Consider the following 22,972-nt stretch of genomic DNA (forward strand, 5'->3'; position numbering starts at 1 on the left):
AATCACCATGGGGTTACTTAAGATCGTATTCACACTATAAGGGCACAGGGATGCCAAGGAGAATGTGATTTAGACATAATCTTTAATTCCCTTATGCAGTGTTGTAGCACAATGAAGATACAGTAGAACTCTTAACTCCTGTTGGAGGAGAGTGTTAATGGATTGTTACGGATTTATGTTCAGCATCCGCTCCACATCGATAAATCCATCAGGACATCTCATCCCAGACAGTCCCACATCACTCGGATGTGATAAAAAGCCTCCTATCCAAGGACCCTGTGGGACGCCCATGCAATGCTCGACAGAATAGGTGCATCAGCGAGCGGCCTCCTTCTCCAGGGACAGACAATCTGTTCTATTATATTCATTTCTATCTTGGCCTCTCACAGAAGAATGAGAGAGTAGAGGAAGAAAGAGAGAGGGAAGGATGAGAGAATGACAAAAAAAAATCAAATAGATGGTAGGTGAGGATCGAATTAAAATGAGTTTGTGTGTGTGGAGGGGGACGTAATGAATAGAGATGGAGAAAGAAAACAAGATATCAGAGTGAAGAAGCGTCTGGAGAGGTTCAGGGTTGTGGCTTTAGATTTGAGTCGAGTGGACTCGAGTGGACGCTCATATCTGCATAATGCATAATTTCCAACATGAAATACACTGAAAGATCTAGGAAACCTATTTCCTAGAAGCAATTTTTTTTAGATCTGAAAGACAATTATAGGAAGATTTTTTTTCTCAAATTGACAGTTTGGCAATATCTGCCCCCTTTTATTTTGTTTATTGTTTTAATTTATTGCATAGATATGTAACTTATCTAACACTAATACATTTTATTGGGGGAATCTTGACCTAACTCTGCCAGCGTCGAGAATGTCAAAGTCATTCATTTTCAATGTGAGCCGACATCAAGCAGCGGCGACTTGGCTGTTGAGAGCGTCGAGGAGAGTTGAAATCAGGTCAACTTTATGGTAATGAGCTATGACGCGGTGTGCAGTAACGATATAAGAATAATAATCTAATGATCTAATAAATAATACTAGGCTACAGTAGTCCCAGTTTACTTTTAAACAAATTTCCTTGATTATATGTACATTGAGTAATGTTTTATACTTGATTATATTTAAGTAACATTTTCAGTGCAGGACTTTTACTTGCTTGAGTATTTTTTAGAGTGATTTATATATTATTAGGTAAAGGACCTTAATGCTTCGTCCACAACAATATTTAATAAGGTTAACTTATAACTTTACCCTTATTGTGGTTAGTCTGCACAAGTTTAACAAGCTTGTTTGCTTTGCAGCCGCTTTAAATAGAAGACAAGCATTCGATCTACATCAGCGCGCTCACAAATCTTTCTGCAGTGTTGTGAGCTGGGTGGCAAGAGTAATTTTTGACGCTCTCAACGCCGGCGGTGTGAACGCACAGTAATGGTTAGAGTCGGACTTGATAACCCGAAGGTGGCGGTGCTGTAGGAATATGGCTGCCCACTGCTCTGGGTGTGTGTTCACGGTGTGTGTGTGTGTGTGTGTGTGTGTGTGTGTGTGTGCTTGCACTTGGATGAGTTTTCATGCAGAGCACAAATTCTGAATATGGTTCACCATATTTGGCCATGCAACTCTTCACTTTTACTAATACATATTAAATGTAAAAATTATTTAAATTTGGGGACAGAAAGATAATAATTGCGATATGGCTGAATGTGATGATTAAACTTCAGAAGGGTATGATTTTCATATATCTTTTTTTCATTGGTTTTGTTCTTGTAATGTGGAGTGCCTGTTGAGATGTATGACAAGATTGTATTTTTGTATTATTGTATTTCTCCTTAGTTCAGAGTACCCTGACAGGCATATTATTTCCATAAATCAGTGGAATTTATCTTAGCAAAATGTTTATGAAAACCGTGACATTTTTTTGGAGAGTCTCTACTCTTGCAAGAGGAGAAACTTTTGATAGGGCAACTCCCTTCCTCTGGTCAATACAAAGTTGTTGAAATCTATAGTCTCCTTTCTTCAGCCAGATGTGGCTACACTTTCAAAACTCCAGACTGGAATGAGAACCACGTCCTTTTCCTCTAAACATTTCTTCGAAGGGAGGGGAGCTGAGAAGCATATTATTCAGGCAGAAGAGAAACAGAGAAGGGTTTGCGGTTTGTTTTGGTGGAGCTCGGATTCCTGGCAGACTTTCTTGCGGTGGGTAGGTGTCCGGGGAGGAAGAGTGTGGATTGTGCAAAACTAGGTCACAGGAAGCACAATTAGATGATGACAGAGGGTTCAAGATGAAGCTTTGTGGGTTTGTTTTTCCTTGAATAAGTTTTGAAAAGGCATTTTTCTAGCATCAAATGCCTCCTCCTTTTTATTTACATCCATGTGTGTGTGCACAGACAACTAATTTGGAAATTATGATAACATAGTTTGTCCAACACACTGCATGCTTTTTAACACGGAGGGGTGTTTGCCACAAAGTTTGACACAAAGACAAGCGTAGGCGGACACAACTGTGTATGTTTCTCATATTGTCATATTATTTAGCTGTTGGAATTATTAGCATATTTATTCACAACAACCTGGCAACCCTCTAAACTCAGTTAAACTGCAGTGCAATAATGTTGGATGTGCTGCTCGGAAATGCTTGAAGCAAAATATTCAACATACAAAGAGTTTCATGGCCATAATCATCGTGACTCACTACAGTTGAGTCAAATTCCACATATTTCTCAACCTTTGCCCTGTAAAGAGTAGTTTTGAATCTTATATATGTAGAACTGGCAGTTGGCACAATGGAAAAAGTGTAATAGAAGCACATTTGCAGCTGTTTAATGATATTTTTGCCTTCAAATTCATCTGTTGTAATGAATGTTTTTCTTCGTAATGAGTCTCCAGCTTTCGTTTTCTGACTGAAAACTTGTCAGGATGGCAACTTAGCGCTGGTAATTCGTAGCAACTGTAATTCCACCAGAGAGCTTATGATTACTTCTCTAAAGTATCCCGAAACTGCACGCAAACAGATATGTCCATTGAAAATGGAAATCGCACAGGTGATTAGAAGAAACAAACATAAGTTAACAGACAAAGGTTTAAATGCAATGGACTGATTTTGTTTCTTATGATATTGAAAACCTTAGTGCTTAAATGCTAGAAATTTAAGTTGGGGACAAAAACAAATTATGAAAAATTATGACATTTTGGGGTAAACTGCTTGTCTGATATCAAAAATGTGTCTCTGTAGGCCGTTCCTGGTGTTGCCTCCGCTGATGGAGTGGATCCGGGTGGCCGTGGCGCACACAGAACACCGCCGAAGCTTCTCTGTGGACAGCGACGATGTACGACAGGCAGCCCGACTGCTGTTACCTGGGGTGGACTGTGAGCCGCGGCAGCTGAAGTATGTTTGGGATGCAACATCACTTCCATACATGCACAAATACACAGCCGGCATGCACACTATACATGTAGAATGCCTTAATTAAGTTAGTCATTCACTGAAGGGCAGGACAAACACACAACATGTACAGTCCTCATACTGCGTCGCTTATTAAGTAAGTATCATTCATTTCCTGTGTGGCTTTAGTGTCCTAGTGGCAAGCTGTGAAGTGCTATGTTTTGCTAGTTCTTTTAACATGGTCAAGAAGTAGTTATTTTCAGGAGCATGCTGTAAACTTCACAGATATAGGATATCTTGGCAAACAAACAATGTTTCGTGTCAGGGATATATTATAATCTATTGTATACTGTTGTAAATGTGTATATTTAAAATTAAATTAACAACGAATGATACAGAAAAATAACTGAAAACAAATAATAGCCACTGAGTAGTGATTCTTGTTTGGAGGTGTGTGTAACTGGGGTCTGGACTGTCCTTTAATTCAACAGAGCAGACGACTGCTTCTCTGCCACACGGAAACTGGACGCTGCATCCACAGAAGCAAAATTCCTGCAGGACCTGGGGTTCCGGATGCTCAACTGCGGACGAACTGACCTGGTCAAGCAAGCGGTCAACCTGCTCGGGCCAGATGGCATCAACAGCATGAGTGAACAGGTGGGCACTGATATATTAACACACACATATAGTCCCACATTTGTGTGAAATTCAGGCCTGACTTTACTAGATTATAGATTTTTATCTCTGAATGCTAAAAATTACTGTAATTCAAACTGGCATTTTGATGAAAGAGCCTACTTTTTTTTTCTCAATTCTGTTGGCACAGCGCCATTTGTTCATACAGTAACACTTGATGATATGGTGGCCATGTTAGTCATTTTAAATCTAACAACCTAATAACAGTGTAATTATGAGCAGCTCCAGAAAAATAATTGTCATGAAATAATACACATACATTAGTATTAGTCAGCACTTCCACTGTAATTACTCCCTGATGTAAATACCAATGTAAAATGTGACTTTTCTCACATCTGCCTTCCATTGTCTCCTCCTTCGTCAGCCTCAAACCATTCGATTTTCAAGCGTCAATGAAGCATGTCATTTTAGAAGAAGAATATCCTAGTAGGCTTCTTATAATATATGTGAAGAAAAATTACCCACGTGGACATTTTAGGCTAAGAAAATAAATAGTTGCATGCACTTAAATAAGGAAAAATGTTTTAAATCTGAGCTGATCTGTGGAAGCATCTATCGTGATGGCAGTCATGACACTCGGTTTTATCAATCAAATGTCATCTGTATTCTGCGCTGGGTTTGTGTTACTGTCACAGTCTGTCTTGAACACAGCAGCCAGTTAATGCAAAGAATGACGGCGACATGCCGATGCTGACAAAATGGATTAAACTAACATGTAAACTTGATGCAACACGGAGACAAAACCAGACAAATGTGGGGAATGTGATGACACAGACAATTGTTGGATGTCCAGCTGAGAATCATTGAGAGTAACTCCAAAATCACGCTGGCAAATATGGTACTCTTTACTTCAAGAAGAGCCGTGAGGGAAAATACGTCTCAACTGACAAATGAATCTCCTTCATGGTGAAAACTGTTTGCAGAATTGCATGCTCTTGAGTTAGTTATACAATTAAGTGTTTATAGAGAAGTTTAAGGCACAAAATGAAGCAGGGTGTGTAAACCCCTTTCACTGTAGTAAAGTCACTGTAATGTAGAGGATCAAGAAACAGTATATAAATATCATTTATTAGCACGATATGACTCTGAAAGGCTGTGTTTAAAAACAGCTAACTGCTGACTTTGTAACTTCATGCACTGATTTTATGTTTGTGTTTCACTGAAGCAGCTGTAGATTTGATGGTCTAATGTATATATGCATAAGTGCATTAATTGAACATCATCCATAAAGATTAGTGTTCCGCTCAGTTCATTTAAATGGGCATTTTAGGGTCTTGTGAAAAGGTTATTTTCAGACGTTGCATAACTGTAGGCTCTACACAATGGGCTCATACTATGACACGTGTACTGTAGATGTTCAGCGTTTTTTGTTTGTTGTTTAGGGAATGACCCCTCTGATGTACTCGTGCGTCCGTGGGGACGAGGCCATGGTGCAAATGCTGCTGGACGCTGGAGCAGATATCAACAGTGAGGTCAGTATTTATTGGTGGAGAATATAGAAGTGTCTTGTAGCGTGTTTTTGCACTGTCTCTATTAAGCTAACCTGTCTCTATAAAACTAACAAACTATTCTCTCTGTCCTCTTCCCGATGATGTTTGCATGCGCTTGTGAATTAAATAGTGGTTGTATGTGCATGTAGGTGTGTCTACTTAGGTTCTCATGGATCTCATGAATATTTAATGAAATTTCAAGCAAATGAGATGTGCTGTTGATTTCCAATTAACTGAACATGTTTGTTCAAATGTCCTATTTGTAATGCTATCTATATAAAAAGGTGGGTAAATGAAATGATTGCCTAAAGTAGATACACTGATTGTGAAGCACTGAGGATGAAAAGCATGAAACGTGAAAATAAAATTGGATTCAATTGGCTACCTTGCATAAAACAACACTTACTCTGTCATGCTAATATAAAAGTCCTTCATTTATTTTAAATCAACATGTTTCATGTATTTGCCTTTGGGGTGAATCTCCTGAAACCGATCAAGAATGTGTCCAAGTCTTATTTCAGAGTTATATGTTGCATAAAGAAAGTGAAGCCTATTTTTGAATGATTACATTTTCTGCATTGTGACATTATGTTCATGTCAGTTAAGTATGTTTCCTGACAATTACCATAATATGGATGAGAATTCTCAGTGTTGACTGTAATAACTGTAATTTAGCTTATTTTTAACTGTATTACAGTAATTGTTCTTAAAAAAATAAAAAAAGATTTGGGCACTGTAACAAAATCTAACAAAATGAATAGATACAATGAAATTTAAATAGATTATATCACGGTTTTAAATAGTTTTTATGTCCTTCATTCTACTTATGCAACATTTTATTGGGGGGGGGGGGGGAGATTCTTGACTTTCTTGACCGTTTTTCATGAAATTCTCTTTTGTATATGTCATGATGTGATCTTGTGCTCTTTTACCTTATGTCGTCTTTTTTGTTTGACCCTTAGAAGACTGACTTGGGCACAAAGCACCAAATGCATATACATTGATATTACCTTGTTTTACAAAATGCATTAAGCTCAAGAGTATCAGCAAGTGGGCAGATGTGCAGTTATTTGCCTAAAGTTTCCTTGTGCAAACAATTGTATAACCTTAATCCCACATGAACAGTTGGTTCCAAGAGGTCATGTTTGCCGAGATATGAACAGATGCCTGCATAATTTCTCCCGATTACAGGAGAGCTCAGTTTTGCATGCAGTACAACTGTAAACATTAATGCCACCCAAAAGCCTAATTTTTTGGTGCTTTGTACATTAGTCACTTACTCACTTACACCTCTAGCATTTGAACTCACTGCCAATTATTCTTCCTGCAGTCTTTGCATTATTGCTATGAAACCATGAACTAGATTCTAAACTGTGGTCAGGATTTTAAGTAAAGCAAGGAGGGCATGTAGGAGTTATCCAAAGGAGACAGAATGCAAGTAAACTCCAGATTAATGTGGGCTGGATGGAAAGAAGGGGTTTGGAGAACAAAACGAGCACTAGCTCTTTCTTCTTCTCTTTGCTTGAATTAACAAAACAGCCAGACGGTGGAAGAACTTTCCAACTTTCCGCTTACTCATTCACTCATTCCTTCCCCCTTTTTTTTCACGTTCTCCTGCAATTCCGCAATTGGAGCTTAGTGTGCTGGTATATAATGGCTGAATTTTTCTCTCCCTGAACTTGACCTATATGATTCCCAGGTGCCCAGCTCACTACACAAGCACCCCTCAGTTTATCCTGACACCAGGCAGGGGACTCCACTCACATTCGCCGTGTCACACGGACACGTCCCTGTCGTGCAGGTAGTGGCGCTGTCAATGCCTTCCACCTTTGCACTTTCCTCAGTTATTATGATGATGCCACCATCATAATAATAATGGCACAAAGAAACAGTTTGATGTTAGTTGTGGGCTGGATGGTGCTGGGTCAGAGGAACTTGAATGGGCATAGATTCATATCATGAATAGGTAGAATGAGTTGGCCGTGATTTGAAGATAGAGGCCAGTTTATTGACTGCGCACTGTTGTTTATGCCAAAAATGGAATAAAGTCTTACTTTTACAATAATATATACTAGAAGTGTTGAATCCGACCTGCTGAGGCCCACTTATTTAGCTCTTCCAGGAAGAATGGAAAGGCAAGGTGATATTTCTTGGGATGCTTAATCTCCCACAAACACACATCCACAACAGTTGGAGATATTACCAAAATCCTCATCTTTGTTGCTTTCTGTAGGAATAATTTCTCATTTTTCTTTTTATACCAGACAAACAGACTAAAATCACCCACTTAAAGCATCAAGAGTAAAAAAAGTTACGACCAGATTACCATAAAGACGGTTAATTTAATGCAATTACTGCATTTTTATTTACTGATGTCTTGGTGATATTAAAGGTAAATCCTCTGAAATGTGTTTTATAATAATTGCACTTCTTCCATTATTGAGCAGCTTCTGCTGGATGCCCGAGCAAATGTGGAGGGAGCGATTCAAGATGGCACAGAGAACTACACAGAGACGCCTCTACAGTTGGCATCTGCGGCAGGTACCAGAAAACACATCATCATCAACACCGCTCAGTGACCCCAAAATGTGTTTGGACACTGAAGCCAGAGAAATGTGTGCATTTCATTGATTAAATAGCAAAATGTCAAACTTGGTGGCATCTGCAAACATGGAGTTTCCCTCAAGTTCACACAGTCCAAATACGTTATCTTAATTTTTAACAATAAGTATATAATTAAATATATATTTGTTATTGATTTATTGACATGAATTTGATTTGATAAAATAACAGAAACGTTCCATTTTTTTTTTTTTTTTACATACACTACACTACAAAATTACATATTTACATGATGGACATTCCATGTGTCAAATCTTTGACGAAGAGTAAACAAGTTTTTTGTGCATATGAATCTGCATTAGATGGTTTTGTATGATACACCCAGGACCCATTTTTAAATGGTTACATTCTGTTCCTTTTGTGCCTCTAATTGCGGCAAAATGGTCCTTGCAGACTGTGAGCTGACAAACTGAAGGCATTATACTTTTGAGTGCCAGTCTGGTTCCAGAGCTGTAATAGTATTATTCAGAGACTGATGGGATTGCATCGCTCTTAAGTGCCCTTTGCAAACTTGCTAATGAGCTTTAGCGTCAGGAGCCACTTTTTTTTTTTTTTACATCCACAGTGTGAATGTGACAAGTCCACATGGTGGAATGATGTATGGAAACCAGTGCCAAATGAGATTTCATAATCCCGGCTGTGGCAGTCCTATGAATATGAATTGACCTGAGTGATATTCATTTACATTTGCAGAGTGTTTTCCAGCATAATGCTGAAAATTACCTGTCTGCCCCACTTAGTGTGCAAACTATTGAAGACTTGGGTAATTCAGGTTTCAGTCAGCTGGTAATGGACACCTTCTTGGTGATAAAAACGGATGTGGTGCACAAAAATTGTATCATCTCCTACAGATAAGAATCAAGGAGCACAAGCCAAACCGATTGAGCTGAAACGGGTTTAACCGTATGCCTGTGTTCCCCTGTGACACACTAGAAATGGCATGTGGATGGAATTGTCTGAGCCTCATTGGATCCAAAGCCCATCAGGCCTCATTGATTATGCCTCATTTGCTGTATGCTGGCTCAATTACCCCCACTGTCAGCATTCGGTTTTTCCTTCTAATGTAGAAACACTTTCCCCTCATTACATTGTGGATGTGCACAGGACAGGCTGCTAATTTACATTAGCAAATCAATCTGCGGACGGGTTGCTAGACGATCCGGCTGATAATTACTTTGTCCTGTAGCTCAACTGGTAAAACAAGGACGTACAACATCAACATCATGAGTTTGATTCTCTGGATTCACATGATAGTAGAATATGTACATTAATTTTTATGACCCATTTAAGGTCGAACCAGGACGGAAAAGAGTTAAAGACTTTTTCTTTTAAATTTATGCTGTATCTGCTTTTGATTGGTGGAATTGTAGTGTGAGGAGTCAATCAGGCTAAAATAACAAACAAAATCCACATTTCAATCCCCTTATTAAACTAAACAAAAGAAAATAAATAAATTATACAAATCTTTTTTAGCCCAATTTGTTATAAACCTGGAAAGAAAAGGGGTTATATAACTGAGTAAATGCTGTCACAATTTATTTAATTTAATTAATTATTTTTTATTAGTTTAATGACATGGTTATGATTGAATTTAACAATTTAATTAAATTTTTATTAACATCTTTACATGATTAACATATTTTTCACACCTGATTTAGTTATTTTTATAAATTTTGGTTAGTATTTTTTATGTATTGACATGACTGTAGTTTGCAAAAATATATTTTTTCAAACTGCATTTATTTATTTGTATCAATTTATTTTTGATTTATTGACAGGACTATTAATTAGGAAGGGTGTCATACTTTTTAATTTTTTATTTATTTTTTTTACTACAAACAGGATTGACTTTTTTTTTTTACACTTTATTTATTTTTATGAATTTTATTTATTTTAGATTTATTGACATGATTATGATTGACTAACAAATTTTTTCACACTTAAATTATTTTTACGTTTTTATGCTTTATCATCATATGATTGACATTGATTTTTTCCCACATATTCCATATTGTTAACAGCAATATGTCTCTGCTGATCTTAATAGCACAATAGGTGTCTAATTACATTGCTTTGAATAAAACCATCAGCCAAATTTAATATTAATTGTCTTGCATTTTAACAGGCAACTTTGAACTGGTCGGTCTGCTTTTGGAAAGAGGAGCGGACCCTTTGATTGGCACCACTTACCGAAATGGCATTTCTTCTGGTCCGCTGGGTGAAATGAACTCGTACAGCCTGGCAGCATCACATGGACACAGGTAGCGCACACCCAATGACTCAGCAGTATATGAAATATATAAAGTGACAACACATTCTCCACCAGCACAACAGGGAACCAAACTTTCATTAGTTCATTGACACATTTGTCACCGCTTATAATTATTCCTGTGTCCTTCTAAATCATTCTGACTGCAGAAACTCAATCTATCAGATCAGAAGCCCTGATGTGTTGTTATTGGCACGCATAAAGCCTGAGCTGGTGTGTTTGGCTGCACAATCCTGTGTAATTTACTACCATAATTCCAGCCCCATCACTCTCCTTTGCTGGCAAACGTATGGATGATTGCATGCTCATTCATTTACTCTCACCTATGGCCAGCGCTGTATTATATAAACTCATTTGATTGAAATTCACACTGCATACGTTTGAATGAGAATCCTTTATTTTCGACGGCCAACTCACTCACCTCTGAGGTATTAAGACAATCCGTTATTAGAGAGGAACGTGTAGCGACGTCTGAGCCAGAACTGGATGTCTTTAGCTTAAGTCCTAGAGATGTTTGCAGAGGTGCATGCCGCAGCGATTGGTCGTTTATGCATATTAGATCTATTGCAGAGTGCTGGTACTTTTATGAAGGTATATGAGTTTCCAGACATACAATCTTGAGAAAATCCAGCAAAGTGGAGAAGAAAAACACATTGTAATGCATTGATAAATGGAAGTCATAAACAAAGAAGCGCTCAAGGCATTTCATAGATGTTTCATAGAACTATTTGTTCTCATCAATCTGCGGATTATAAAAATGATGCAAGCAAGTAATCCTCGTGGCTAATGGCTTTGTTTAAAACAGTCCGATTATGACAATATATGACAAACTCTTCTTAAAGGTAATTCACACAAACATTTTAATTGTTCTTTACTCACTGTCATTCTGAATCTCATCCTTTTAATACCGTTCAAAAGTTTGGGGTTGCTAAAAAAAACTTTTTAAAGTCTCTCATGGTCACCAAGGCTGCATTTATTTAGTAAAACAAGTTATAACAGTAATACTGTCAAATAATAATCGCAGTTTAAAATAAGTTTTCTATTTGTTATTTTTTTTAAATGTGATTTATTCCTGTTATATAATTTATTCCAAAGGTGAATTTTTTTAATTCAAAATTGAACATGATCCTTCAGAAATCATTGTAGTAAGCTAATATTTTGGTGATCAAGAAACATTTGTTATTATTATCAATGCATAAAAAAGTGTTAATATTATTTGTAATACAAAAAAAAATTAATATGCTTAATAATTTTCAGGATTTATATCATGAATGGTAATCATAAGTAATCTGACGTCTTGCAATAGCCAGTGTAAAATAATAATCTTGAAAATTCCTATTTTGTGTTTCATGGAAAAACATTTTAACTTTGAGTGAACTATTCCTTTAATAAGTAGTAATGCCTGAGTGAGTTTGTGACGTGCACTTGCTCCTGCAGAAACGTGTTCCGGAGGCTTCTGTCCCAGGTGGAAAAGGACAAGGGGGACGTGCTGTCTCTGGAGGAGATCCTAGCCGAGGGCTCTGAGACTGTAGAGAGGAGAGTGCCACAGAACGAAGGCACTCTCCGGACAGGCAAGGCCAAACTAAGGGCCCTCCGCGAGGCCATGTACCACAGTGCCGAGCACGGACATGTGGACATTACCATAGACATCCGCAGCCTGGGTTAGTAAAAACACTGCACGATTACCACAGACATCAACCGCCTGGCTCACTTCTGTCATGCACCATTTAGTATTATTGCACATAAAAATGACAAGCACTAAATGACATGACCAATCTTAACCAGCTTATGCAACTTCCAAGTGCACAAATCCCACTCTTTATCAGTCCATTGTGATTTAAAACATGACTCACTTTTGAGGCTGAACTAATCACTTGCCAAAGTTTACCAGGTTAGTGCATCAAATCTTTGAAAGATGTTTGAATCCCTTTAATAGTTAGTTAACAAGATTTGAGTACCTATCGTTTATTTTGCTTTGTTTTCGGTCATGAAATCACTATACACTATGCACCTTATTTATCTACTAACTGTATTTATACTACCATTCAAATATGTGGGGTCGTTAGTTCTCCTTACAGAATATTGACAGATTGATTGTTGGGACAGGCTTGATATTTTGTGCGGATGGATTGACAGATCGATTGTGAAATGTCACATTAACTGATATATTGATTCCATATGCAGGAGTGCCCTGGACCCTGCATACGTGGCTGGAGTCTCTGAGAACATGCTTCGTGCAGCAGCGACGGCCGCTGATCCAAGGCCTGCTGAAGGACTTCAGCTGCATTAAAGAAGACGAGTACACGGAGGAACTCATCACGCACGGACTGCCACTCATGTTCCAGATCCTTCGAGCCAGCAAGGTCCATTCTCAGGGTTTTATTATAGTTTGAGCCAGTTTCAGTCCTGTACTAACATGCTGATCGTATCAGTAGACATTCATAGTGTAGTATTTATAGTTTTAGTCACCTATGCAACCTCTTTTTTTGTTTCTGTTTGTTTAAGTTCGGAGCCGGTCCTGACATTAGTGTTATTTTTGTGTTATGTACTATTAGTTTTTATTAATGCTGAATTATCTTCTCTCTTTTTTTTTTTTTTAAGTATTTATTTTATTTGTATTTCAAGTTGTTATTTTCATTAGGTTTTTAAAATATTTCCTTTTAGCTTAAATTTTTTTTCTTATTTACTTTTTTATTAAAACCAATTTTAATTAAAAAAAAACATTTATTATTTATTTCAGTTTATGTTTTAGTCATTTTTGGTACATCATTTCATGTAGTGAAGGTAACATTTCAAATTTTGCTTCAAGTTTTTCATCTAATACTTTATTTTATTTTATTATTTTTTTTTACTTTATTTCAGCTTTTATTCCAATTAACGACAACAATTTTTAATAGTTTTGTCTGCCATTGGTTGAACAAAATAGGTAGTCCCGCATTTTTATATTTAGTAAATTACATGTGTGTATAATTTAGATAAACAAAAATGTTGAAATGCTTTCTTCTATCCCAGCTAATGTTTTTTCAAATATTATTAAAATATCAGCTTGAATAGAAGAAAGTAAATTATACACAAATGTAATTTAATAGATTTAATTTGTACCTTATTTACTGATTGAGGCTTTTGTCTTAGCAATGTGTGTTTCGATCTCTCTGGTGTTACAGCATAGTTTCGTTGTCACATTACCATTTCAATTATTTTTGCAGCACTTCAGAATTTAATGTCCCTCGTAAGTCTCTGCATTATTGTTATCACTGAGTGTCAGTCCCTGACTCCGAGCAAACAGACAATCAATGTCAGCCACCTCCGTTCCAGCTTTCTCTGTACTTAACCTCATAAATCCTCTAATTACAGAGCTCATCATAAGTGCTGTGTTTGGATTACCGTAGGCTTGGATGCATTTTACTTTTAGATAACAGAATTCAAGGTCTAACTACAGTGAATGTGTTTGTGTGCACTATAGAACGAAGTGCTCAGCCAGCAGTTGTCAGTCATCTTTACCCAGTGCTACGGGCCTTTCCCAATCCCCAAACTCACTGAGATCAAAAAGAAGCAAACGTCTCGTTTGGGTGAGTATGTCAGTCGCAGCTCCTTGTTAAGTTCATCTTCAAAAGCGACTCCAGCTCTGCCCTGCCTCTACTAACAATATCAATAATTGAATATTATCAAACAAGCAAGAATGCTTTGCCTGTGCCGCAATTCAGTACATCAACAAAACTGCTTGTGCACGACAGTTTTATAAGCTTAAATAGCATAACTTTTTAGACACAACATGGCCAGTGATTGTGTCTGTCCTTGCTCTGCTAATGAAAAACAGAGATGACTGGAACTATGTTCAATTTAGATCAATAAAAAAGGCCAACTCGGCTTGTGCTGCAGGAGGATTCACATTTATCTGAATTAATTGTTAAAGTGTGCTTTTTAAATCCTTGCAAATTACAGTTCTAGGGCACACAAGGACACTTTTTCTCTCAGGAGACACAGAAATACAATTAAAGAATATTCAATTTTGTTCAAATTTAATTTGACACTCAAAGTTTTGGAGGAACACTAGTGCCCTCTAGCCTTTGTTAAAGCTATTGCAATTGTAAAGGAGAAATATTCAAGCTTGAAATGTGTTGATGACAGCCTGTCAAACCCAAGACATGGCAGTACTGAATAATGAAGAACCTTGTGTAATCACTGTTGTGTAATATTGCATCTCAGACGTGGGGACTTCATTTGATTTGTTGCTTCCTACAGATCCACAATTTCTCAATAATAAAGAGATGTCTGACGTGACGTTTCTGGTGGAAGGAAAGCCCTTTTATGCACATAAAGTGCTGCTCTTCACTGCCTCACCAAGGTATGTCTTAATTTTGTAGAATCTATTCCACAGCAGGGGCGCCAGGACTTGGGACGTTGGTTCTTCACTTTTAGCGCACACACCAAATTAGTTGGCTGGCATTAACTAATGACTACAATTCACTGTAGTTTCAGCTCCTGATATTATTATTTTTTCAACTGAGCAAAAATAACACACTTCTATTATTACAATTTAATCTTGTTTAGTTTCATGTTGCAAAGGCAGATTTTCTAATTTCAGCTTCATTTTATACAATACCTATTTTAAATAGTTTGGTCCAAAAAATAAAAAATAAAAAAAATAAAAGGTAGTTCTGGCCAAACATGTTTAATAGTGTCGCAGTATTAAACTTTTGGCAAAAATCTATATATGTTTTTACTTCTTTCTTTTATTTATATACACACACACACATCTTTTTATACTTTGTTATATTATATAATACTTATTTTTTTAGTGCAGATGAACTGAATTTTTTTTCACACAAATCACAAGGAATTCAGAAGAGTGAACATAACATTTCTTTAAAGAAATAGTCATATATATTAAACTGAAATGTCAAAAATTAAATATCGTGTGTGTGTGATATTACATTTTTGACATTTTAATTTTGCTATCTTGTATATGCTTCACTTTATCTCAAGATAACTTTTAGACAATAAAAGCTAATGTAGATATATCTGAGCAGACACAAGACCTTTTCAAAACTGCAATGTCTACAAGTATTATAATTCGTGCAGGGACTGGATGGTCTAGAAGGGTAATGTCTGAATGAACTCATGAGTTCATTATCATTGCGTGACATCACAGCCTGCTCATAAGCCACACACCCGTACCACTTCTAGAACTCATTCCTGCACCACTGCACGGTTTTCAGAATAACTACATAACTCACATCTTATATCTTTACAAATCTCTCTATAAATACTTGATTTAGTAATAATACAGCTTTTAACGGATGTTCATGTTTCTCTTTCCAGGTTTAAGTCGCTGCTCTCTAACAGACCAGCAGCTGAGAACACGTGCATCGAGATCAGTCATGTCAAGTACAACATTTTTCAGGTTGACTCATAAGTCCTACTCTAACACATGTCGGTATTACAGTCAAACTATGCTAGTCTGATTCCTACCTCTGTCAGCTGTTCGGCTTAATGACAAAACGTGTGTCTAAGCTCATCTGCTTTAAAATGTGTCTTGGAAGTTTGAGAACATTTTGTTGTATTTCAGCTGGTAATGCAGTATCTCTACTGTGGTGGCACTGAGTCACTGCACATCAGGAACACTGAAGTTATGGAGGTATTAAATATTCCCTTCTCTTTTCCTCCTTTAAGATCATAATACCTCCTACCCTAAACCATTTTTCCCTCGCACTAATGATGACTTAATGACTGATGATATGGGCAAGATTACTCATAGAAAACTTTAAGAAAAATATATCATCTCTCATTTATCTCCATCGTCACCAGATGGAGGCTCTCTTGCATGTAGAACTGCAGCAGAAATTGTGATAAATGCTTATGTATTTTAGATTTAATTAAGCGATTGCTCTTGATCGTGATAAACCTGAAAGCAGCTTGATGAGTTTGGCTCATTGTCGCTCCCTCTGCTTCAAAGCTCCTGTCTGCAGCCAAGTTCTTCCAACTTGAGGCTCTCCAAAGACACTGTGAAATAATCTGCTCCAAGAACATCACCACTGACACCTGTGTGGACATATACAAACATGCCAAGGTACTCTGAAACATTCAATTATGAAAATGAAATTTTCCTGTTCAGTCATTCGTTTATTTTGTGCAGTAAAAAAAGTGATTTGACAGTGGGAAATAGTGTGTTGTAGCTGTCAAAAAACTAATTTGTTTATATTTACAAAATAAATCAAGTTGGCCAGTGAAACCATTGTGATATAATTAATATACAATATGAAAAAATATTAGCACAGACTGAATAGGGAAAATCACTTATGTAAATGTTATATATATATTGCAGTTTAGCCAATTACCAAATATAATCCTAGGTTATCTTGCTCTGTGTAATGCCTTTTATACGTTTATACATTGCCCTAGATTAGTTATTTTATCTGTACAGTCAGGTTTGGGCATTGCACACGGTATATTTGTAAAACCGTGGATCAACATTCCTACTTGCATATTCACAAGGTTAATGACATTATAACATTAATTAGACGAATGCAACCAGCTTTAATAATTACTCATCCGTCTTTGTAAATGTCACCAGCTCAGCTTGTCTTGAATCTTTAGAAATATACCACAAAAAATTAAGACAAAAAGAAAATTGCACAAGTATGTGCGCCAACATTTTCAACCCTTCCCCTCAGAAGCAAACTAAACATGAACTTTTCCATATGAGTATAGTACTGCATGTTTTTTTTATTGTGTACCTCTACTGTACAGCTTTGCAGGGCTTCATAATTCAGAATTAAATACAACTTAGTTTTTTAATTAATTAAATCCCTTAACAAAGTAAGAAGAGTGCTGAAATCTCTATTAGGAATGTTAAGACTCACATTATGTTTCACACATCCTCAGTTCCTGGGGGCTCTGGAGTTGGGAGGCTTCATCGAGGGCTACTTCCTGAAGAACATGGTGCTCCTGATCGAGCTGGAGAACTTTAAGCAGCTACTGTATGAGGTTCCAGCAGAGAGCCCCGGTCCAGGCCCATCCTACGACGTCCTTCATGACCTCGAGAGAACCCTGGCACTGCGGATCCGCTCCATCCATCTCTCCACTTCCAAGGGCTCCATCGTCTGACACTTCGGCCAAACTCACACCAACCGCTTCATACAGCGCTTTCACCGAGAGCTCCATTAATTATGTGCCAACTGGTTGGAGACATTTCAAACATCACCGCCATCATGACAGCACTGGCCCGGCGGGATATTCTGTAGGGAAGACTGAGAGATTGAGTGTCACTGCACAGGCTCACACCTCCACCATGTTGCAGAAACGTCAGCCTGCTGAACTCATACCATTCCAAGGGCTACGTTTATGTGGAAACATTCTAACAACATTACGACAGCATTATGTCGCCCGACCCATGTTAGTGCCCAGGGAAACCATGGCTCCTGATGTCATTACTGCCTCAGCAATGCATGCAAATGGATGGGGTTCATTTTTAGGTGGAACGGTATTGAAAAATGATTGTCATGCTACCTGCTGAGGACAGTTTTACATTACTCTCCAATTGACGTAATATTGTTAGCCTGCCTTCTGAACTTTAAATTTGTCTAACATTCCCTCCAAGAGACACTAAAACAAATGATGCATGTCAAGTTAGGTGATGCAGCCATCAAGTTTCCCCAGCCATTTGTGTTCAAGTTGGACAATAACATCCACTAAGCGTAGAGTTTTACAAAGGAGGTGTTTTGTATACTTAATACTCACATCCAACTACAAGTTTTGGTATTTGTGTCACTGAACAATAAGAATGCCAGCTGTTTAAATCCTAGCACTTGTGTTTAACGCTTTGCAGTTTTAAGGAATAAGGATTTGCTACCTTCAGCCATTTGTAGACTGATCCAACACAAATTATCCAACCAATGATAGACTAAATTTGTTGCTTTATATGTCTCACCTAAAGTTCATTGTGTCCAGCAGCGCATTAGGCCTGAACTATTTGTTTCAAGCCACATGTTTTAAAGACCCTCTGATCTACCACTGTGCTTAGTACACTTAAAACTGAGCAGTTCATCCTTGCCTTGAACTCACGTAACCAACAATCTTTGTCAAATAATCTGCATGGATCCTCTGCAGTCTGTCTGGAACTTCTGTAAAACACAAAAAGCTAATTTTCCTTTTAGTGGATGCAGATTTACTAGCAACCCTTTGTGCGGGGGTCTACTGTCTTCGTTGCTTGCGAGTATGTTGAAATCATGTGTTATGAAAGATGTCATTGCACTGGTCGCAATGTACATATTCCCAGTCCTCATCTGCTGCACTGCTTTTGTTCAATGTGAAAAATGTGAAGCCAACACAAAACAAGCTGTTTTAAGTGTGCATGTTCCGATGTTCATGAGTTTGTCTGTAATGCTGTGTTCACTCCAGACCGAATAGAGCATCTGTCGCGAATGATTTCAATGTTAAGTCAATGCAAAGGTGCATTTACACGCGTCTGGAGGTCTCGCGGTGCGAATGAGGCCGGTGACACACTAGCTGCGTGGTGTGAGCGTGGCGTCTCTGCTTCGCGTTTTCTGTGTCTTTACACACCAGAAGCGGGCCTGACGCGGCGCTGGTGCGCTGCTGTAGGTGACAGAGGGAGGCTGCCGAAAGATCAGGATCTTGTCTTCACGACAAAAAATATTTCATGTTGAGCATAAATATAAAGCCTACTGATAAAGCACACCGTCAACAGTATTGACGGCAAAATAGACTATGTTTAACAGGTGCAATATGCCAGTGTGTCACTGGCCTACTGTTTTCAAAAGGCATCACACGAGTGTGAACGTCACTACAACTAGGGAAAAAAAGATTGTAATTGAAACGCAGCTCCCGTCGGCATTTAAACAGACCTTTGCTCTCAATTCTGATCGGTCCAACGCAATAACGACATCTGAGCAGGTCTAAAAACTGAAACTGTTGATGCTGCATTTTACACTTTGCAAAAGTTATATATATTTTTTAAATATGAGCAGGCCTACAAGCCGGGATTGGTAATGCTGCACTTTAATCATAGTTATTTATATTTCTCATTAAATTTTATTATGTGATATTGGTTTGAGACGGAGTATTTTATTTCTTATTCTTTATTTATATATACTTTGTTAAATAGTATAAAAAAAAAGTGTAAACAAATTGTTAAAGTTCATAGTAATAAACAACCTGCAGTTTAATGTTTGCATTTTTTTCCCTTACAGTACCGATAATGAACCAAACCGTGATTTTTGCATACCGTTACACCCCTAATCTGAATAAATGTCAACCTTTAGACTTTCAAACATCAAAGTGTCATGAATTAATATGTATTTGTGTACAAAATTACATTTTCCTATTCTATTTTGCCTGGTAACGCTTCCAACACGCTTGCGGCATGCCGGCATGATGCTGTGTTCAGACCAAACACGAATAGAGCGTTTGGCGCGAATGATTTCAATGTTAAGTCAATGCAAAGGTGCGTTTAAGCACGTCAGGAGAAACGCGCACATTTTTTAAACAGAAGCTGTCTTTATAAATAAACCGCATATTTGAGTTTAAAACAACTACATTCTCACCTGAAATACTTTTAAAACTACATTTCATGACACAATAACAGTTATATTTAGAAAATTATCCGAAAAAAATTGCGGTTGAAAATGCTGAGTGAACTCAGCTGGCAAGAAGCCCCCCCCCCATGACGCGAATTCGCGTGAAGTTAATATCGAATGAAGCGAATGATCTCAAAATGTTCAAGTGGCAAACTAGACACGAATTTGACACTCTCTTGGCATTTGGTGTGAACACACCTTGAGACATTTAGAGCGGTGCGGAATATGCGAATGATGCAAATTGACGCGCGAATTGAGAGTTTCGTGCGAAGTCTAGCGCGTCTGGAGGTCTTGCGGCGTGAATGAGGCCTTTAGCGTGGCGCGGAAGACGCAAATTCGCCTCATTTGCGGGTCTAGTTCTCGCGAAACGTGCAAATGTTGTTTTTTCTGCATTTGATGTGAATTCGCGTCTTCCACTCGAGTTGAAAAATTAAATTAAAAATAAATAAACTGCATATTTGAGTTTAAAACAACTACATTCTCGCCTGAAATACTTTTACAAAATTACATTTCATGACATGATAACAGTAATATTTTGAAAATTATCAGAATAAAATGGCGGTTGAAAATGCTGAGTGAACTCAGCTGGCAGAAGCCCCCCCATGATGCGAATTCGCATCTGTTGTGAAGTTAATTTCACACGCGAATGATCTCAATGTTCAAGCGGCAAACTAGGTGCGGTAGATGCAAATTTAATGCTCTATTCGCGTTTGGTATGAACACAGCATCAAAATGTTCAAGCAGCAAACTAGACGCGGTAGACGCAAATTTGACACTCTATTTGCGTTTGGTGTGAACACAGCATAACCCTTCAGGATGATAGTAAGTTCGAAACTGTACTGGACATACAACCTAAAGTAACAGATTTAGAAATATATAACATTTCATCCAAAGATTATCCAGAAATTACATAAGAAATTCAACCATTTATTGGCACACATGGGATATGAATATTGAATAATATATGATTATAAAGGTATGCATCTTACACATGCTGTTAGTAGGGATGGGTATCGTTAAGGTTTTAACGGTATTACTACTCTTACCGATACTACTTAACGGTCCGGTACTTTAACGGTATTCTTATCGGTACTTTGTGTTGTGTTAGGCAGTTGAAAACGTTGCATTTCTCTGTCTGAACATAATGCACTTTTGAAAGATGCATTGACAGATTGCTTGTGTTTCCGCCCTTACATGCAAAAATTTTGTTGCACTTATGACAACCAGCGTTGTCTGCATCAACTCTAGTGAAGTATAACCACACTTTGGAATGTTTTGCTGTCTCCGCCATCGTCACTCTTGGTATTAAGCCGGAGTTTTCGTATTGTAGGGGCCATTCACATATCGCGTCTAAAACGCGTGGAAAACTCTAGGCACGCTACTTTCTGATTTTTTTTCCCCAAAGCCTTCGGGCACTTGCGCTCCAGAGGAGTCTGCCTTTGCTGAGCAACCATGACCTGCTCTCTCCATGAAGATGCGAAAATTTCAGCAATGGATAAATGGATTTGTAGCACTGCTACTAAATTAATTTAAAAAGCCACATACAGTTATCAGCTGTTCCTTCATCTTGGCTGAGCTTTCAACGTGTTTACGGAAAAGGTGAGGAAGCTACATGACCTGCGGTGCGCTTGCGGCATTCTGAAAAGCTGAGATGTTTTTAACTCGATGCGGTTCGGACGTGCCTGGAAAAAACGAGCTTGTCGCACAGCGTGCGCGTCGCAACTGCGTCACTTCCATTATGAGCGCGCATATCACGCGCCTACATTTGAAATTACGAACTTGAGCGTGCAAAAGACTTGATATGTGAACGGCCTCTTATTATGCGTGTGTGTGCGCCGCGCTCGTTCTTGTTGTGGTGTGTGTGACTGACTGACAGTCCCGCGGCGCGCATGAGAGATCTCGCAGATCTCACAGACAAACGTCTTAATAATATCGCAAATTAGAAATGTTTGGTAATATAAAATGTGCACGATAAAATTAAGCAAATCTCTTCGCCACCGTCACTCTTTATTATTAAACGGGAGTTTTCATACTGTTATCATGTCTGTGTGTGCGCTGCGCTCGTTGTGGTGTGTGTGTGTGTGTGTGTGTGTGTGACTGACTGACAGACAGGCTCCGCGGCGCACATGAGCGTTCTCGCAGATCTCACAGACAAACGTCTTAATATGATCGCACATTAGAAATGTTTGGTGAGCTAAAATGTGCATGATAACACTATTAAGCAAAAATATATAGTACATTATTTTCCCCCCCAGTACAGAAAGCAGAACCGATACCGTCAGATCTTACTGATACTACGGTCTTTCATAATTTAGCCCCGGAGCCATTTTAATACCGGGTTTCGGTACCCATCCCTAGCCGTTAGTGCTGTCCAAGAGTCCAGTTTTGTTTAGATATGTGTTGTATGATTTAAATTTCATGTACAGTAATGGAATAACTTGGTTATAAACATCCTCATATAACATGAAAGGTTGGATTATTGCTAAATTTGTCAATTAAAATAAAAACAGATTATTGATATGTAGCTGACTTCGGAATAACAGTATCATGATGCAAATAATTCAAAACTGTGAAGATACATTTATTTTAAAGAAACTTTATAGTTACTTTATTTTCTTACGGAGTACATTTATTGTGAAATCCCTATCTGCTATTTTGTGCTAGAGAGATAAGTCATAATGTATCTGTATCTATGTCCTTGCCTTTGCAAAATAGCATTGCTTTGATAAGCTAGCACAAAAACCGACAAGGATAAATCATTTTTATGTCATGTTATTAGGGGTGCTCCGATCATGATCGGCCGATCGTTATGCGCATCTCGTCAGTAAAGCCGGTTTTCTAATCAGCGGTTAATTCCATCAGGTTCGTGATTTCACATAGAGCAGCTGTTACTACACAGAGCCATTGTTAACTGAGAAGATGCG

General features: G+C 37.9%; 1 protein-coding gene across 5 annotated transcripts in view; it reads left to right on the forward strand.

Moving 5' to 3' along the window:
* The window catches only part of LOC127976116 (ankyrin repeat and BTB/POZ domain-containing protein 3-A), a 117,038-nt gene extending 94,127 nt beyond the window's left edge, over positions 1–22,911 (forward strand). For 3 of the 5 annotated variants that reach the window (XM_052580312.1, XM_052580303.1, XM_052580281.1), the window contains 14 exons: positions 3,226–3,378; positions 3,867–4,032; positions 5,454–5,543; positions 7,261–7,362; positions 8,009–8,102; positions 10,309–10,444; positions 11,890–12,113; positions 12,637–12,815; positions 13,916–14,021; positions 14,695–14,797; positions 15,775–15,856; positions 16,022–16,090; positions 16,409–16,522; positions 17,338–22,911. In XM_052580312.1, the coding sequence (XP_052436272.1) occupies positions 3,226–3,378; positions 3,867–4,032; positions 5,454–5,543; positions 7,261–7,362; positions 8,009–8,102; positions 10,309–10,444; positions 11,890–12,113; positions 12,637–12,815; positions 13,916–14,021; positions 14,695–14,797; positions 15,775–15,856; positions 16,022–16,090; positions 16,409–16,522; positions 17,338–17,559 (1,840 nt within the window). In that variant the 3' untranslated portion in view covers positions 17,560–22,911. The remainder of the gene's footprint in view (positions 1–3,225; positions 3,379–3,866; positions 4,033–5,453; positions 5,544–7,260; positions 7,363–8,008; positions 8,103–10,308; positions 10,445–11,889; positions 12,114–12,636; positions 12,816–13,915; positions 14,022–14,694; positions 14,798–15,774; positions 15,857–16,021; positions 16,091–16,408; positions 16,523–17,337) is intronic. The other 2 variants (XR_008157735.1, XM_052580293.1) reach the window with 2 other exon arrangements.
* Positions 22,912–22,972: the final 61 nt, after the last annotated feature.

Source organism: Carassius gibelio, chromosome A4 (assembly GCF_023724105.1).
Source record: "Carassius gibelio isolate Cgi1373 ecotype wild population from Czech Republic chromosome A4, carGib1.2-hapl.c, whole genome shotgun sequence".
Classification (NCBI taxonomy): Eukaryota; Metazoa; Chordata; class Actinopteri; order Cypriniformes; family Cyprinidae; genus Carassius; species Carassius gibelio.